General features: G+C 57.5%; 2 protein-coding genes across 4 annotated transcripts; one reads left to right on the plus strand and one right to left on the minus strand.

Annotated features, from left to right (window-relative positions):
- Positions 1-1,373: 1,373 nt before the first annotated feature.
- On the minus strand, positions 1,374-12,747 carry znf646 (zinc finger protein 646). 2 transcript variants are annotated; one of them, XM_069188004.1, is made up of 4 exons: positions 12,130-12,747; positions 7,170-10,078; positions 3,349-4,617; positions 1,374-2,912 (listed from the first exon to the last, which is right to left on the minus strand). In XM_069188004.1, exons 2-4 carry the CDS (start codon positions 9,812-9,814, stop codon positions 2,141-2,143), a joined length of 4,686 nt encoding a protein of 1,561 aa, XP_069044105.1. In that variant the 5' UTR covers positions 9,815-10,078; positions 12,130-12,747; the 3' UTR covers positions 1,374-2,140. The 2 variants fall into 2 exon arrangements, with proteins under 2 accessions (XP_069044105.1, XP_069044106.1); XM_069188005.1 differs by lacking the exon at positions 12,130-12,747 and adding an exon at positions 11,902-11,984.
- A 1,249-nt stretch (positions 12,748-13,996) lies between these two features.
- znf668 (zinc finger protein 668) lies at positions 13,997-18,157 on the plus strand. Of its 2 annotated transcripts, none has more exons than XM_069188068.1 (2): positions 13,997-14,208; positions 15,645-18,157. In XM_069188068.1, the coding sequence occupies exon 2, from the start codon at positions 15,699-15,701 to the stop codon at positions 17,535-17,537; it is 1,839 nt and encodes a 612-aa protein (XP_069044169.1). In that variant the 5' UTR covers positions 13,997-14,208; positions 15,645-15,698; the 3' UTR covers positions 17,538-18,157. The 2 variants fall into 2 exon arrangements, with proteins under 2 accessions (XP_069044169.1, XP_069044170.1); XM_069188069.1 differs by lacking the exon at positions 13,997-14,208 and adding an exon at positions 14,230-15,390.
- The last annotated feature ends 486 nt before the right edge of the window (positions 18,158-18,643 follow it).

Genomic DNA, 18,643 nt, shown 5'->3' on the forward strand with positions numbered 1-18,643 from the left:
GTAAAGATTTATTCCCTGCTGAAAGGGGAAGAAAAGACATACGTTTCGGTTGTGGAGCCTTCTTCGGGTGTTCACCCGAAGCCCTCATCACACCTGAAGAAGACACCACAGCCAAAACACTGTTTCTTTTCTTCTTTTCTCTTTTCAACATGGAATCAACCTTTACTGGTTCCTATACAGATCTGGTCTCTGTTTCTGCACACAAATACAGTAAATGGTTATACCAACACCCCCTTGACTTGCTCAGCAGTTTAAATGTGCAAATATATATGTATATTGTTTGGCATGAGGTTTATGTAACTGGGCCAAAAAAGCAGAAGTTTATAAAACTAGGATCACCCTCTCATCTCATTTATCCAAATGGATTGCACAAGCACAAGTCACTCAAAAATTCAGCAGGCATCGTGAATACACAACAGATCAAGAGCAGGGGAGAAGAGTTTAATTAGGCCAAAATGAATTAGTCGCCTATGGTCTTCTCCAGAGGCCTAAGGAACTCATGGCCACTCTACAAAGAGGGAAGAGGAGGAGACTATGTGCACACTGAACCGCCTTCTTCACTAACAAAGAGACGTCAAGACGAGGGACCCCACTTTTACCCCATTGAGGCTCAGCAGGTTTGAGCCTGGTCAACACCTGGAGGGGAGACTCCTGGGAAAGCTGAGGCTGCTGCTGGAAGAGGTATTTAGTAGGGCCAGTAGGGGGCGCTCACCCTGCAGTCTGGGTGGGTCCTAATGTCCCAGTATAGCAATTGGGACACTATACTGTTGCAACGCTCCGTGGAAAGAGAGGTCATGACAAGGCTCAGAAAGGCGCCATGGCCATCTACTGCAACCAAGGAAGTCTCCAGTCTCCAGTCGACTACTGGTACCACCGGACCCCGGCTTCTGTGGGCGACAGAGTGGGACTGCCCCAGTGCAACCACCTTCCCCACTCCAAAAAGCTCGCCCGCAGAGGTTTCATCATACAGCCGTCCTCCCAGGATCTCATGCAGTGGTTTCTTGAAAGAAACCGGAGGATCAGCTTCAAGGACACTCCCACCACTCTCTGCGTACATCTGTCCTGACTGGAGGATCGCAGCCAGCTGTTTCCCCAAGAGAAGCCAGGTTATCGTCGGCTAACACCGGGGCTGGGCAGCTTGTTCCACAAACCTATACGCAAAGGACGCTGGGGGCGTGGAACAAGCTGCCCGGCCCCGTCGGTGAAGACGATAACCTGGCTTCTCTTGAGAAGGAGCTGAAAGAAACCCAGGGGACATTTCTAAACAAGACAACGAGCGAGATGAGCACACTGGGCCCTCTCCTGTTCTCACAGCAGGGACACAAACACATGGGAAAATCACACTCGCCACGAGCTGTAATCGGAAACTTCGCTCTTCAGACTCGTGACAGGGCTGGGGAAGCCCCTCCCCCACCCCCATCTATTTTATTGCAACAACATTTTCTCCTCGCTGCTGGAAACTCAGACACAGACATCGCTAGCAGAAGTGTCGTCTACAGCCACGATCCAGGAGGAAGGGGGACTGGAGTTCTCAAAGGACAAACTCAAAGGTCATTTGTTCTTCCCCAGGGGACACGGCTAGCAGAAGCACCTGTCTCACCCCAGGAGACTTGTACAGCCGGTTCAGAGTTTCGGGGAGCGGAAATCGCCCTCACCGCAGAGCCCCTCGTCTTTCAGGCACTAATACTGGGGGGCGCCGCTGCACCGCACCGCGCCGGCTGGCGAGAGCCGCTGCCGGACTCAGAGTCTCTCCTGCGGGACAGCACGGAGGAGGACCGCAACGCCGAGGTAAAGAGAACTGGAAAGGCTTCTGCGTGGAGGCAGATGTCCCTCTAGGCCGTTTATGTTTTGTGAATTAAAAAAAAACAAACAATAAATAAAAATATACATGTGCAACCCCCCCCTCAAAAAAAAACAAACAAACAAGATTCTTGAGAGTACAAGGGATGACCACCCACGGTCAGCGATTATGCAGAATCCAAAATCCAGCCCTTACAAAAACTCATGTTTTTAAATTACTAGGGAAGGTGGGGCGAGCCGGGCAGATTCAAGGCCTCGAGGAGGGGAAGAATCCCAGGGATGTCCTGTCTTCCCGGAGTCAGTTTCTCGGACCCGCCGGAGAGGCTGCACGCAGGCTTCGTCAGCACTCGGCGAAGCCGCCCGCGCCGAGCCCGCCCGAGCCGAGCCCCGCCAGGCCGGCGAAGCCCCCGTCCAGGGGGGCTGCGAGGCCGAGGCCGAGGCCGAGCCCGGCCTGCCGGGTCTTGTGCACCTTCTGGTGGTGCCGCAGGTTGGACTTGCTGGAGAAGCACTTGCCGCAGAGCGGGCAGGCGAAGGGCTTCTCGCGGGTGTGCACGCGCCGGTGGCAGATGAGCTGCGTGGAGACGCGGAAGGCCTTGCCGCAGTCCGGGCACTGGTAGCGCTTGGGCTCGGTGTGGATGCGCCGGTGGTTCTTCAGCGCCATCAGGTTGGAGAACTGCTTCTGGCAGGCGGCGCAGGAGAAGGAGCCCGTCTTGTGGCTGTTCTTGTGGTTGAGCAGCGAGCCGGCGTGCCGGTAGGTGCGGCCACAGTGCTCGCACACGTGGGCCTTCTCCCCGCCGGGCGGCGCCTCGGGGCCGGGGCACCGCCGGCAGGCCGGGCCGGGCCCCGAGCCCAGCTCCGGGCCGCCCCGCGGGCGCTCGCGGGCGTGCACGCGCCGGTGGCTCAGCAGGTGGGCCGACACGCGGAAGGCCTTGCCGCAGTCCGGGCAGGCGAAGCGGCGCGCCTCCGTGTGGATGCGCCGGTGGTTCTTGAGCGCCAGCAGGTTGGAGAACTCCTTGGCGCAGGCGGAGCAGCGGTACAGGCCCGTGGTGTGCGTGTTCTTGTGGTTGAGCAGCGAGCCCGCGTGGCGGTAGGACCGGCCGCACTGCTCACACCTGTGGGGGGGAGAGGGAGACACCCGTTAGGGCCGCGGCCCGCACAGCTGCACAGGAAGGGTACCTGGTACCTGCACAGGAAGGGTACCCAGGGGGCACCTGGACTCCCTAACCTCCCACACACCCCGTCATCCTGGCCAAATTGCCCCCTGTCCTTGACCAATCATGGCCTCCTAATAACCCCCCTCTCTGAACTGGCTTCATCACTCTGCTCTCCTCCCCGCTGAGAGCTGGTGTGTGTGAGCAGACTGGAGCATCATCCAGGTGGATGCTGCACACTGGTGGTGGAGGAGGGGATCCCCATTACCTGTAAAGAGCTTTGAGTGGAGTGTCCAGAAGAGCGCTGTATAAGTGTGAGGATATTATTATTACTATTATTATTATTATTATTGCTACACGCAGGAGCTGCCAGCACGATCCCCCCCGATCGACTCACGTGAAGCGGCGCTCGCCCCCTCCCGCCTCCTCCGCGCCGCCGTGCTCCGGGCTGCGGCCCCCCTCGGCCGCGCAGCGGTGCCGCCGCAGGCCGCTGCTGCCCAGGAAGGCCTTGCCGCAGTCGGCGCACTGGGCCGGCGCCCGGCCGCAGTGGACCTTCTGGTGGCTGCGGAGGGCGCTGGCGAGCCGGAAGGCCTTGCCGCAGTCCGGGCAGGAGTGGCGCCTCTTCTGGGTGTGGATGCGCAGGTGGTTCTTCAGGGCCATGGGGTTGGAGAAGGCCTTGGCGCAGACGGCGCAGTCGAAGCGCCCCGTCTTGTGGGTGTTCTTGTGGTTGAGCAGGCTGCCGGCGTGGCGGTAGGTGCGGCCGCAGACGTCGCAGCGGAAGGGGCGCTCCTCGGGCGCGGCGGCGGCCCCGGAGGGGGAGCCGGCGCCGCCGTTCGCCGCGCCCGCCCCATCCCCCCGCGGCGGGCGGGCGCAGGCGTGCCCCGCCATCTCCGCCGCCGAGGCGAAGGCCTGCCCGCACCGCGCGCAGCGAGCGCCGGGGGGCCCCCCCGCCGCCTCCGGCTCGGCCTCGGGGCCGCCGGCCCGCCTCGGGGCCGCCCTCCGGGGCCGCCGCGGGTCCCGGCCCCTCTTCCGGCGGCAGACGCGCGAGCGCTCGTGGCTGGACAGCTGCCGCCGGCCCCGGAAGGCCTTGCCGCAGTCGGCGCAGCAGTGCTTCTTGACGGCGAAGTGGTTGCGCAGGTGGTTCTTCATGGCCAGCTGGTTGGGGTAGGTGTTGCTGCAGATGGTGCAGTAGTACTGGCCGACCTTGTGCGAGTTCTTGTGGTTGACCAGCGAGCCGGCGTGCCGGTACGTCCTGCCGCACTGATCGCAGGCGTAGGGCCGCTCGTCCTGCGGGTCCCCGGCGAGGGGCGGCGGCGGCGGCTCGGGGTCGGCTGGGGGCTTGGCGCCGGCAGAGGGGGCGGACGGGGTGTTTCCGGGGGGAGGAGGAGGCCCTGGGAAGTCGCACCTTCCCGCCCCCAGGAGACTGGAATCCAGGACGCGGCCACGATTCTGCCGCTGGCTGCGCTTCGGCGTCGGCTTCGCCGGCGGGTCAGGCTGCGGGGGAGGAGAAGCCGCCGGCGCCGCAGTACCGCCGTTTGCCTGCAGGAGGCGCTGCAGCTGCCGGTTGAGCTCTTTGGCCCGGGCCCGGTTCTCCTCGTGCGTCCTCTGGTGGCTGACCAGCTGCTTGTGGATCTTGAAGGCTTTCCCGCACTCCGAGCACTTGTGCCTGCAGCAGAGGGGGAGAGAGAGCGGAGGCCTTCAGGACCGGGGCGGAAGGAGAAAGGAAGGGGGATCTGGGCTCCCAGTCCTGCTCCTGGATCACACACACCAGGTCTTGGCTCCAGCCCCGCTCTCGGCGACACAGTTGAACCCTTAATGGGCTTAATTCAAACTGCTCAAACCTGCGAGAAGCTGCCTCTTTGGTGGCAAAATAAATCCTCAAATTCGCCAAGAAGAAAAAAAAATGGCAGATGCAATAAAACCTCAGCATTCATGGGAAGTTAGGCGTCACGAGATCTCGCTGTATGGTGAATTAGTGAACACGAGACTGAATATCTCAGGGGGAAAACAGGATGTGGCTCCACAGCTCGAGGAACAAGCATCTCCACAGTGATTGTGCTTTAACCATGAACCGTTTCAGAAATAGCTCCGCAGCATCTAAATAATTGTAGTAAGTTTGTTTTTAGTGAAAATGAGTACTGGAAACCTCAAAAAAGCTTATATATGTGCAAATAAGATCACTGTTATGATACAACAGCTTACCATGTATTAAGAGCTCATTTCCCCCCCCCATCTTTACTAGATTGCCTTTTCTTTACATCTTGTTTTACTACTGGAATTGCAGCACTGCTGTACTGTAAGAAAGTTTATCACAGCACAGAAACCACAGATCAGAAAGTGAATCAAATGTCCTCACTCACCTGAGCCACGTGCAGGCAGTGCTCTGATAACACCCACAAGCCACATCTAACGCTTTCCCTAGAGGAAACTGAACTACTGAGGCACTGCTCCAGAGACACGTGAACTCTTTGTTGACCAAGCAGTGCCTTTCCTACGCTGCAGGGCGCGTGAAGCCCATCTGAGAGCTGACGATGCTGTGGCAGTGGGCGGCCGCCTTTCCTCTCCCACCAAGAGGCAAAAGCGCGGATATCGAGGGTTTACTGCATCCTACTCGGGAAACTCGTCAGCTCAATTAAAGGCTCAATTGAGCAATTGAGGTGGGCCGTAATGGAATCCAGCAGATTTGTAAGCCTCCAAGACCAGGACTGGGAACCCCTGAACGAGACGGTTAAGTAGATATAGCAGTGACCTTTGACATGTTTAGAACAGTTAAACAGTTCCATCAAATCCTGCTTCTAACTCAACGGTGTAACAGACCAAAGACCAGGCGAGTGATCCAGGATCGGAACTGGAGAACCTCTAAGCTACCACTGCAAACATCAGTCCTGCTGGAAATTAGGTAAGGCACTGACAGCACATTGTGGCCACTACACCCCACGTCTTAAGAGGAAACTCTCAGTGAGCAGCTTTGTTTCAGAAGAGCCGGTCCTTAACCTCCAGCAGGTGTTCAGACTGAGCAATGTTTCACGATTTTCCACCCATTTTCAAGTGCTTTGTCCAGTACAGGCTCGTGGGGGAGCAATCCCAGCAGGCAATGGGCGCTAGACAGGGTACTTCCTGGATGGGACACCAGTCCATCGCTGGGCAGACACGGACACAAACACACTCAACGAACCCAATGAATCCCAGAAGACAATTTACCTAGCTGTACGTCTCTGGACTCTGGGAGGAAACACATGCGAAAATGGGAAGAACAAACTCCACGCAGAGAGCACCCCAGGAATTGAACCCAGGACCCCAGCCATGTAAGGCAGCAATGCTAACTACTGGGCTACCATGCTGTCCCCTTAATCACCCTTTCCCATTAGAATTAAGCACCACATGAAAGATTCCAATACTAACAGACACAAGCAGGTGATGTTTAATGCAAACAAGAGCAGGGTGTTGCATGTAAGCAGTAAGAAGGTAAACACCTCAGTCTTTTTCATGCGCAGCGTGTTCTAGTTCAGCACTTCTATTTATAGTTCATGTTAACGCGTCACGTACAGTTTCAAGACAATCCAGTGAACCAATTAAAAAGGCAAAATGTTATGCTACTTAACTTACTTAAAAGTGTGAAATTTAAATCAAAAGATGCTGTGTATTTAGAAGATTGTAAACAATGCGTGTCAGGAGGCTGAAGAAACCGAGTCTCTTTAGTCTGAACGGAGCGTCCTACACTGACAGACTGAAGGAACTGAGTCTCTTAAGTCTGAACGGAGCGTCCTACACTGACAGACTGAAGGAACTGAGTCTCTTTAGTCTGAACGGCGTGTCCTACACTGACAGACTGAAGGAACTGAGTTTCTTGAATCATGAACAGAACAAAACTACAACCCAACACAAGTAGTAAAAACCCTCAGAGGAGTTTAGAAGGCCAACACAGCCGATTTCTTCAATGAAACTTCTCAAGCAAACAGAAGGCACGGTGAAACAGTAGGGAACAGCGTTCAGAGACTCAGTAGGCACTACTTTACACGAAGGGTGCTGTGAGTGTGGAACCAACTGCCCGGCCATGTCATGAAGCCGATACTCTGGCTTCTCTCAAGAACCGGCGGTTCAGTTAACTATTAAAAAGGCAAATTTACTGGACGGGTCCAACGGCCTCCTCTCGTCGTATTCTTACAAGATGCGGGCGACTGGTGCGGCCGACTCCTGCCCCTCCGCCGCCGGTCTTACCTCTTGATGTCAAAGTGCACCCTCTGGTGGTTTTTGAGCGCCAGCAGGTTGTAGAAACGCTTCTGGCAGACGAAGCAGCGGAAGACGCCGGTCTTGTGGGACTTCTTGTGGTTGAGGAGGCTGCCGGCATGGCGGTAGGCCCGGCCACACTGCTCGCAGCGATGGGGCCGGTCCGCGGCGTCGGGGCCCTCCTGCAGGGCGCCGGGGCTCTCCGCCTTCCCTTCCCCTCCCGCGTCCGCCGCCTCCGCCGCCTCGCCGCCCGCGTCCTCCGCGCAGCGGTGGGCGCCCAGCGGGTAGTAGTCGTCGCAGACGGCGCCGCACCTGGCGCACGCGTGGCTCTTGCTTTCCGGTTTCGGGGGGAGGGGGGCGAGCTCGGACTCGTGGGAGAGCTGGTGGTCCTCCAGGTCCCGCTCGGTCAAGAAGCTCTCCCCGCAGGCGCTGCAGATGAGCAGGCCGCCCTCGTCCTCGGCTTCCGGGGAGCGGCCGGCGCCACCGGGGAGCGTGTGGCAGCGGAGGTGGCTCCGCAGGGCCGACAGGCTGGCGTAGTGATTCCCGCACACGGAGCACTGGCAGAGCTCCCCGTACTCCTCCGCATCCCGCCGCTCTTCCGCCTCCACGTGCTTCTGGGCCGGGCCGCGCTTTCGCCTCCTGGACCCCACGGGGACCGGACTCTCGTTCCCGTCCTCCTCCACGTCGGCATTGTCCCCCGCCTCCCGGAATCCCCCGCTACCCGTCAGCCCGTTCAGGTTTTCCCGGCGCGGACACTGATGGGATTTGATCCCGGCGATATCGGAATACGTCTCCCCGCAGTCGGCACACATGTGCCTCTCGGCCTGAAATCCGGGATCTGGCGTCGGTGGGGAGGCAGGACAGCTACTGGCAAGGCCAGAATCAAACGGCGGGAAGCACACACTCCCCGACGCATCTGCAGCGTCATCTGGAGGAGCCGGAAGGGCGACATCTTGAGGCATGGCCAATCCGGAATCTGGGACCTGAGAAGAGAAAGGCAAGACGTAGCTCTGGCCTTCCAGAGTCAAGGGCTCGGGGGAGAGCCAGTCACCCTCAGAGCTCAAGGGCAGCGCAGGAGGCTTCGATTTATGGATGCGGAGGTGGCTTTTCAAGGCGGCGAGGTGGGGGTAGTGCTTCTGGCAAATCGAGCACTGAAAGACTCCTGTCTGGTGGGAGCGCTTGTGGTTGATCAGGCTGCCAGCATGCCGATAGCTCTTGCCACAAAGCTGGCACTTGAAGCGGCGCTCATCCGATCCCGTTACCTCTGCCGCGGCCTGATTCACCTTGGGTTCCCCTTTGGCCGCCGGCGTCCCTTCTGGGTTTCCCTCTTCCTGTTCGGGCGGCACGTCTTCATCCTGCAGACCTGCATCGTGCGTGAGGTAATGAGCCTTAAGGCTTTCGAGGTCGGAGTAGCTCTCCCCACAGAAGGCGCAGGTGTACATCTGTCCATTCACGGCCGCCACAGACTCCTCCTCTTCAGCCTCTTCCTTCTCGTCGCTCCGGCCAATCAGAGGTGGATGCGCATAGACGCCATCATCAGGGGATCCGACCCCGGTGTAGTCATAAGACAAGTCGTCGGAGAAGTCGTCGGGCGGCCCCAGCGAGAGAGAGGTGCTGTTGTGCAGCAGCACGTGGTCCTGAAACTCCCCCTCGCTGGAGAACGCCACCTGACACAGGTGGCAGAAGTGGGATGCGTCACCGTTCTGAGGCGCCGACAGCTCCGCTGCGGCTGCGCCCGAGAACGGAGACGCCACTGCTGGACGGCCCTTGGACTTGCTGTGGATTCGCAAGTGGCTCTTGAGAGCTGCCAGGTTATTGAACTGCTTGTAGCAGACGTGGCACTCGTACGCCCCCAACTGGTGGGACTTCTTGTGGTTTATGAGACTGCCATGGTGCCTGTACGTTTTCTCACACTGGTTGCACTTGAACGGCCGGTCTTCCTCGGTGCTCGGCTTGTCCACCCCTGCTTCCAGGTGGGCGTCTGGCTGGAGCCCGCAATCGGGGCTCGAGTCCGTTACCGAAGCCTGGGAATCCGCCTGCTCCGACGGGTCCTGTTCCAGAAAGGTATCGCGGTCCCTGCTGCCCCCGGGTGGGTCGAGGACATCCCCCACCTCCCTGAGGAACGGAGGAGGGGGCGGATTATTGCTGGGAGCTGGCGGGGGCACACCGGTCAACATGCCGCTGGGGTCCCCCGGAGAGGCTTCCCCGGGAATCGCGTCGGGCCCGCTTTCCGTTTCGTCAGATCCTGCCACCACGGGGCCCAGGGGCTCCCCCGGAGGGCCGTGCAGCTTCTGGTGAGTGGCCAGCTGCGTGGCCAGTCGGAAGGCCTTGCCGCACACCGGGCAGGGGTAGTTCTTGCCCGGCGTGTGGATGCGCAGGTGGTTCTTCAGCGCCAAGGGGTTGCTGAGCTCCCGCGCGCACACGGGGCACTGGAACGACCCCACCTCGTGGGTCTTCTTGTGGTTGACCAGGCTGCCCGCGTGCCGGTACCCGCGACCGCACTGCTCGCACCAGAAGCGCCGCTCCTCCTCGTGCTGGTAGTGGCTCTCCACGTGCTCCAGCAGACCGGGCCAGCTCGGACACACCACCTCGCACTGCTTGCACTGGAAGCCGGTGGTCCGGGCCTGGTCCTGCATCTCAGGAGGAGGAGGAGGAGGAGGAGGAGGAGGAGGATTTGGGAAGGACCCCTCCCTCCCTCCTTTCCCTCAGGGGCAGGAGAGCTTTCGAAAAGACAACGGGCACGCTTTCTCACAGCAATCTGTCCACGGGGCAGGCGCGCGCAGTCCTCATGCCGCCCAGATGAGCCGGAATCAAACCTCCTGGTCAGGATCCGGAGACTCACATCCCTTCTCCCGACGCCAGCACCGTCACAGATCCCCGGAGCGGATCAGGGCGCAGGGCTGCGAAAACAAAGGCCGACGACCATATAAATTAAACTAAGAAACTAAGATAAAGAACTGAGACGGCTGCAGGATTTTTACCTGGACACATTAAACCCCTGCACAATCCTCCATCAAATACTATGAATAGCAGGTATGGCTGATTATTCCTTCTGTGTAACATTTTCATATCCCAGCAAAACAGAAAGAGAGTGCTGTCTCTGGATGTTAGCCTGCATACGAACAGAAGAACTATGGCTCATTTGGCCCATTTGATAGCAGTTATTTGACCCCAGAATCATGCTCGAGAGCTGCCTCTGGATCTGTCGCACATCTAGCCAGTTTTGTAGTATATGGAAAGCTTGTTCAACTCTCTCGCCACCCTTTGTGTAAAGTGGTGCCTCCAGACCTGGTTGGAGGATCTCATCCAGCTGTTTCTTGAGAGAAACCAGGGCATCGGCCTCAACTACCAGGCTGGACAGCTTGCTCCAGACTCCCACTACCCTTTGTGTAAAGTAGTCCCCGCTGTCCTCTTGGCCGTGACAGAAAACGACAATAGTACTGTACCAGAAATTATTTTTTTGGTCAAGTATTTTGTACAGTAGTGCCCATTTCCTCAACAAGGGACAGTGTTTAAGCCCCGGGTTCACTGCTCCCTTATGAGCAAGTTACTGAACGTCTCTTCCTGACCCAACCTTCAGACGAGACCTTTAACCCAGGCCCTGTTGTCAGAGATTTCACAGCAGCAGCAGCCCATGAAACTCAAACTTTGGGCAAGGCATCTGGGTTTCTGGTTCCAGCCACCTGCAACTCTTTGCCTAAAGAAGCATCTCCTATTTTGAGTCATTAAGTGAACCTACTGCCTATATCACACCCTGGGATGAATCCCAGCGCGACACAGGGGTGAGAAACTGCCTGTCCTGCCCCCAGTTCAAAGTATCCTGCCACCCTCAAAACAAACATCCCATATCTCTAGAGGCCGTCCGCACAAGCTTAGCGACAATCAGGGGGTCGATTAGACAACTTCAGGAACAATGAGAGGAAGAGGCCTCAGCCTTGAACGTATCGGAGAAACATCGAAGGCCGGTCGCAAAAAAACAAACAATCGAAGATACACGGAATGAAGGCTTCGTGGGACACAGTTTAAAGGGACAACCCGCACTACAATTGGGAATTCATTACCAAAAAAAACCTCTCCAAGTCTGCCCCGCGTCACTCCCAGACTTCAACAAAAGCTCATTAGTTCAAATTGTGAGTTGATATTAGCTTCTGGCGCGACTGCCACGCCATGGTGAAAAGATCGCTCAATTGTGGTCGCGCTTCGTCTGGTCTGCGTTCTGCGTGGGGCTTCAAAATCCCTACGACAGGAGAAGACAGGACGAGGAGGGGGGGTCGGACTCCGTCCGAGACCCCGTTTCACCAGATGAAGGAGCGGTTCAACCTCTCACGCTCAGGCGGCTCGACATTTTGTGGAGCGGTGAGCAGATGAGACTCCTTCGCTTTGAATGAGTAATAACCGCGTGGGATCAGCACTTTGCGGAAGAAAAAAAGTGGGTCTAGCCGACGCTGTGACCCAGACCGGAGAGTTTAGCCGTCCGGCCCGAAGTTACAGAGAGCTCCCGGGGTCGTCCCGGGACGAGCTGCGGGGAAACGCCGCCGCGGTGCCCGACACGACACGACACGACTCGCCACGCCACGCCGAACGCCCGAGCTCGACCGGCTCCGTCGCGTCACTACCAACTCATCCCCGGTCGCACAGGTTGTGTTTATTCCGTTGGAAGTGGAAAATCATATCTTACAAGTTAGCTTAGGGTCTTAGTGATCACATCTTACACGTTACTAACCCGCCGCGTTCAGGCAATTGACTGCCGCTGGGGACCAGGATCAGTCCCCTCAGTGCGGGAGGTCGCTGCTGGTGTTATTTTCTCTCAAGCCCAGTTCGCCGTGTTATTATTGAACACACACCGAGAGAGAGAGAGACGGTCTCACACACACACACAAAGATCGCTTCCCTAAACAAACGGGCTGAAAAAGAGGGAAGGATGGCGACGAGGGAAACCGAGCGAACCTACCCGGTCCGCCGCCATCCTGCGCGGGCCACCCTGTTCACAGGCCGTCCTGGACCGGGATCGGATTTGGGGTTTTAGTCACAGCCGCTCAACCCGTCCTCTCGCCTCCTCTCGATCTCTGTCTGTCTTCGGCTCCACACACTTCCTGCTGGGGTTGCTAAGAAACAGGAAGTGTGTCCCCGCGAAAGCCTTCCCCCCCTTCTCCGCCGACACAGTGGCTGTTCGGATCCGGCCAGCCGCCAGGTAACATAATAACAAAAACAAACTTAACCACTCTGTAATGGTATGTAACTCTGCAAATTATACATTTTTTCAAAAAGAGGTTGCCTAACTAAAAGTCGTAATAAATGAACACAATGCATAAATAATACATAAATAAATAAATCACACCCGAAGAAGGCTCCACAGCCGAAACGTTGTTTCTTCCCTTCTCTTTTCAGCAGGGAATAAACCTTTACCTGTTCCATAAATAAACACGTTTTTCTTTTATATCCTGGATAGAGAACTACAGATTAGCAAGCGGGGCAGCCCTTCACGTCACCTCGTCCGTATCGCCCATTTCACATATACAATTATGTATGAAAATTTACAGCTGAATTTGTTATAGCGCCATTCATCCAGAAGGATCAGAGGACGCTCTCAAGAACCACCAGTGAAGATTGTCCCAGACGGAGTGCGAAACGGTCCCCTGGGGTTTTGGGGCTCTGTGTAGGCAAATACCCCCTGGAGCTGTCTAGATCCGGGTATTGTACCCTGAAACAGGACAATTCTAAAATATTTGGATATTTATTTGTTGGAAAAAAAAAGAGATTTGCATTTTTCAACCCTTACATTGGTGTCGTATTTTACCTTGTATTTAACTATTTGAATGTATTTTTGGTAAAGTGGTAGTTACTGTTTTTTTAGTTAATTTATTACTTAAAAAAGCTCAGTTTAAAACTGATAATAGGAGGTATGTCTTTACACAAAAGGTGGTGGGAGTGGGGAACAAGCTGCCCAGCCATGTTGTTTAAGCTGATACCCAGACTTAATTCAAGAAACATATGAATGAGATCCTGAGGTAAGATCCTGGAATCAATTAACTACTAGCATCTAGATGACCTTTCTGGTCTTGGCCTTGGCCTACATAATCCTCTTCAGTGCACCGGGTAATTCTGTGAGGTGAAAGAATGGGGAAATACCTGAAAGTATCTGATGGTGTCAGTTGGGGAGCTGGGTGGATTGAATCAAAAGGCAAGACATACACTGGAAATATGTAAAAAGTATCATTTTTAGTTTTAACAGTTGTGAATTCCTCTGGCTGTGAAGTGTCTATTTCTGTATCTATTTCAATATGCTGTCCACTTTCTTGTGTTTCTGGTATTTAAATAAAAACTTATTTAAAAAAACAAGTCAAGCCGAAGAGGGGAGGCAGACAGGAGCGCAGGGCACCTGCGTGACCTGTGACCTGTGACCTGGGCTCTTCTCCGCTCCTGGCGAACTGCGGCGGAAGCTGGCGCTCGGACACACGCACTGTACAATATTACCACGCAGCTCTGGCGCGCCGCCCTTTTCTTAAAGCCGAAGACACAGTTTCATCACCAACAAAGACCCCTGACATTGTTTCATTCTTTTTCCGTTTTTTTTATTTGACGATGGTACAGCGCACATTCGTAACGAGGAATAATCTAATCGAATAAAAAGTGGACAAAAATGCGTTAATGTTAACACTATTTGTAGCCATGTAAATTTTAAAACTAACAAAATATACTATTTTTTTCATTACAATTGCGGTAGCAATACAAAGCTAATGCTATTATTATTATTATTATTATTATTATTATTATTATTATTAGTATTAGTATTAGTATTGCACTTCAGATAAGTTGGCCCTGCGGCTCCTTCACTAGGTGTCTCCTCCTCTCCTCTTCCCTGTGATGGTCCTAAAGCCGGCCCGCCTCCTCTCCCTCCCTCCCTTCCTCTCTCACTCTCTCTCTGCCCGACGAGGCTGGTTCAAGCGCGGCCCCTTTGGAGAAACAGCACGGCGCTTTTGTGTTACAGTAACCATCGCCGAGCTGGATATCCGCTCCCGCCCGGCCTCAGGTGAGATCGCCGCCTCCTCAGAACTGCGGGCCGCGGCAGCCGGTCCGGTCCGGTCCGCTCCGGCTCCCGGCTGCCGCCGCTGCCTGCACGCTTGTCGCAAGAACTGCACCGGTTCCGGCTGCGGGTTTGACTCGGCGGCGCTGCCTTGTCTGGTCCTAAAGCCAGCCATTTTGTCTGCTTCGTTTTCGAACTTGTTTTTTTTTTAAAACGTGTATTTAATGGGAGAACAACAGGAGAAGCGCTTTTGCCACATAAGCGGGTTTTTAGTGAAACGCGACGCGGCGTTTCAGACGCGCCGACGGCGAGACTTTCCAAGCCAGGCGTTAAACGTTACGGTAACAAATTTAAGCCGCTGGCGAGGCTCGGAAAGGTTTAACTTCTCCGAGCGCACCCTCCCTCTCTCTCTCCCAGAGGTCCTAAAGCCAGCCATTTTGTGATTGCCTTCAAATCTGCTATTCGCGCAAGGAGGGGTGATGGAAAGGTACCCCAGCGGTCCTGCACTCCTGTTCGGTCCTAGCGGGCATGTACCCCTGGAACTTGTTCGGAAAAACAACTGCTGGCTTTTAAGTCCGTTATTCAGAAGCGCTGGTTTGGTAGTCAGGAAAGCTGTAATACAAATAATATACCTGCATAGAAGATAGAAGAAGCATTAAATAATTCCTGGGAGCCTTTCAAAACGTCCTTTTTTGCTCTCTTTTAATGAAAGCCTTTGTAGCTCTTTAAACGCCAAAGAGTAATTTAGATATTCAGGGGTGGTATCGAGGTCAATCAGGCAGCGAAAAGGAACTAAGCGATATTTGATCAAAGATCAGAAAGAGAAAGTTTTTCTTTCGAGCTTTGGGCGTGCGGGGCCACCAGGGAAGTGACCTGGAGTGACCCTGGAAGCCCTTGGGGTCAGGTTTGAAGCGCCCCCCTCTCTTTAAACGAACCACGACTCTTGGGTTGTGAGCAAATCGACACAAAAAGACAGTTGACAAACGGGGAGTCAGGAGGCACTTTGGCCCATCTAGCCGGTTTAGTAGGGGCTGGGCAGCTTGTTCCACACTCCCACCACCCTTTGTGTAAAGTAGAACGTCCTGTCCTGACTGCAAGATCTCATCCAGCTGTTTTTTGAGAGAAGTCAGGGTATTGACTTTGACAACATGGCTGCGCAACTTGACCCACACTCCCACCACTCTCTGTGTAAGTGAGGGCCTTTTGATTCTGGAGGCCTGAGATTCAGTGAAGACTCTTCAGGTGGAAACCTCTCTATGGGGGTTCAGTCAGGGTCCTGGTCTGGGGGATGGGCTTTTTTTTGGGGGGGGAGAGACTGACCTGTGCCCTCAGAGATGTTTTTCGGGGCTTGGTGACCCGCTGGGGAAGACCTCTGGAGCTCAGTGTTTGCGCGCCTGTGAATGCCGTTACCGTCGGTAACGGTGCCTGTTCTCTGTTGCCAGGGGAAACCGCAGAAGACAATCCCAGCAGGCTGAGCGCCTGTGCCCTGAGTAAAGATGGCCTCCGCCCAGCCCGGGAGCTCCCCCTCTGCCGCGGAGCGCGCTGACCCCCCCTCCGCGGAGGGCGAGGGCCTGAAGGAGGAGCAGGGGGAGAGCGAGCCGCGGGGCGCGCCGAAGGAGGACGAAGAGGGGGAGGCGGAAACCAGGAAGCGGAAGGGCCGGCAGGCCAGGCCGGGCCGCCCGCACCGCTGCGCCGCGTGCCAGCAGGCCTTCCCCAGCGCGGCGGCGCTGCGGGCCCACCGGGCCTCCCACTGCAAGGAGCGGGCTGCGCACGGCTGCGGGCACTGCGGCAAGGCCTTCCCCAGCCGGGCGCAGCTGGCCAAGCACCAGCGCGCCCACTCGGCGCAGCGGCCCTTCCAGTGCCCGCAGTGCCACAAGGCCTACAAGACGCCCACCGAGCTGCGCAACCACTCGCGCTCCCACACGGGCGAGAAGCCCTTCGTCTGCGCCGAGTGCGGCAAGGCCTTCATGCAGGCCATCTGCCTGCGCATCCACGCCACGCAGCACAGCGGCGAGCGGCCCCACGCCTGCCCGCACTGCGCCAAGAGCTACCCCACCCTGTCCAAGCTCAAGGTGCACCAGCGCTCCCACACGGGCGAGAAGCCCTACCTGTGCGCCGAGTGCGGCAAGAGCTTCGCCGACCCCTCCGTCTACCGCAAGCACCGGCGCAACCACCAGGGCCACCGGCCCTACGCCTGCGGCCAGTGCGGCAAGACCTACACGGAGCTGAAGGACCTGAAGAACCACGAGCGCTCGCACACGGGCGAGAAGCCCTACCTGTGCTCGGACTGCGGCAAGGCCTTCTCCCGCTCGTCCTCGCTGGCCTGCCACCTGCGCATCCACGCCCAGAGCAAGCCCTACGGCTGCGAGCAGTGCGGCAAGGGCTTCACGCAGCTCTCCTCCTACCAGAGCCACCTGCGCACCCACTCCGGCGAGAAGCCCTTCCTCTGCCCGCAGTGCGGCAAGATGTTCTCCGACCCCTCCAGCTTCCGCCGCCACCAGAGGGCGCACTCGGGCTTCAAGCCCTACCCCTGCGACAAGTGCGCCAAGCGCTTCAGGCAGCCGGCCGACCTGGCGGTGCACCAGCGCGTGCACTCGGGCCAGCGGCCCTACAAGTGCCAGAGCTGCGACAAGGCCTTCGTGGCCTCCTGGGACCTGCGGCGCCACCTGCTGGTGCACACGGGGCTGCGGCCCTTCTCCTGCGCCGAGTGCGGCAAGGCCTTCGCCGAGCGCTCCAGCCTCAACAAGCACCGGCGCGTGCACTCCGGCGAGCGGCCCTTCAAGTGCGGCCTGTGCCTCAAGGCCTTCGTGGTGTCGTCCAGCCTGCGCAAGCACGAGCGCACCCACCTGGCCGAGCAGCGGGCGCCGGCGCCGGCCCCCGCCCCGGACCCCGCCGCCGCCGCGCTGGCGCAGTTCGCCTGCCCGCAGTGCGAGCTGGTCTTCCCCAGCTGGGCCTCCCTGCGGGCCCACGAGGCCCTGCACCCCTCGGGGTTCGGGGAGCCGGGGGCCCCCGAGAGGGCTGCCCCTGCCCCGGCGGCGGCGGCAGAGGCGCGCCCCCACACCTGCGCCCAGTGCGGGAAGGGCTTCCTGAACAAGGCGGGCCTGCGCAAGCACGAGCGGATCCACTCCAGCAGCCGCCCCCACGCCTGCGAGCAGTGCGGCAAGGCCTTCCTGTTCGCCGCCTACCTGCGCAAGCACCAGCGCACCCACCGCGGAGACGCCCCCCCGCCCCCGCCCCCCCCCGAGGAGCCCCACGCCCTGCCCCTCACCACCGTCCCCCTGGCCGCCTTCCAGGCCCTGCCCGCCGCCGCCGTGTACATCGACAAGCCCGAGTGACCGAGCCCCAGGACCCAGACTGGTGCCCCGCCAGCGCCGTCCTCGAGCTCCGGCCGCGCCACAGCGCCCCCCGCAGGGCGGGGGTGACGCTCCTCTGCTCGGCGGGCGGGCAGAGCGGATGGGGGCCGGGGCGTGCTCGGGTGTGCCCTGATCCCAGCTCCGGGACGAAAGGCGCCCTCTTCCCCGGGGTCCAGGAGAGAAGCCGCGCCAGTGGTCCCGCCACATACGCCAGTGGGCTCGTGTTTATCCGCTTTTCCCAGACAGTGATGCGGAAGACGTCACGCCCACCGGGCACGGGTGGCGGGGTGGTGATGGGGTGTGCTGTGCTGCAGCCTCGGTCACTCCCAGGTGAGCAGAAAAGCGAGGGGGGACGAGATAGTCAGCCGGGAACTGATTTCTCCCCACCGCCCCGGGCGGGGACGGTGTGTGTGTGTGTGTGTGCACGCGCGCTAGAAAAAACACACATTCACAAGGGCGGTCTTCGGGAAAACGGAGGTCTCGTCGGCGCGGACCGTGCTGGGCCCGGTCACTCACCGTCACGCCTGGCTTCCCAGACAGAAGGTCAAAGGTCACGGGCCTTTGAAACCAGCATGTTAAGTTTGATTAAAGTACTTGAAAGGCAGGCAAAAGGAGTGTGTGGTGTTTCTTTTGTCCTTGGACACTCCACAGGCTGTGGTTTCTGTGTTTTATGCCGCCATGTATATCTTATGCCCTCTCTGAGAGTGAACGAGCGTCTCTCTGGGGCGGGAATTGTTTACGGGATACGCGGAGAGTGCAGGGCTGGGTAGTTCACTGATTGCAGGAATAGGAGAAAGCTTAACGACTGTGGGAGGCCACTCCGTTCACCTGCCAGCTGGCTGGTAGAGGTTCATTGATCCCAGGATCTCATCCAGCTGTTGCTTGACAGAAGGCAGGGTATCGACTTCCACAACATGACTGGGCAACTTGTTCCCCCCTCCCACCAACCTTTGTGTAAACTAGAGTCTCCTGTCCTGCCTGGAGGATCTCATCCAGCTGTTTTCTCAAAGAAGTCAAGATAATGGCTATATGTGCACTATATTGGAGTCCTCGTTTAGCAAAACACTGTTTGTTTGTCAGATGGGAGT

The sequence above is a fragment of the Lepisosteus oculatus genome, chromosome 4 (assembly GCF_040954835.1).
Source record: "Lepisosteus oculatus isolate fLepOcu1 chromosome 4, fLepOcu1.hap2, whole genome shotgun sequence".
Taxonomy (NCBI): Eukaryota; Metazoa; Chordata; class Actinopteri; order Semionotiformes; family Lepisosteidae; genus Lepisosteus; species Lepisosteus oculatus.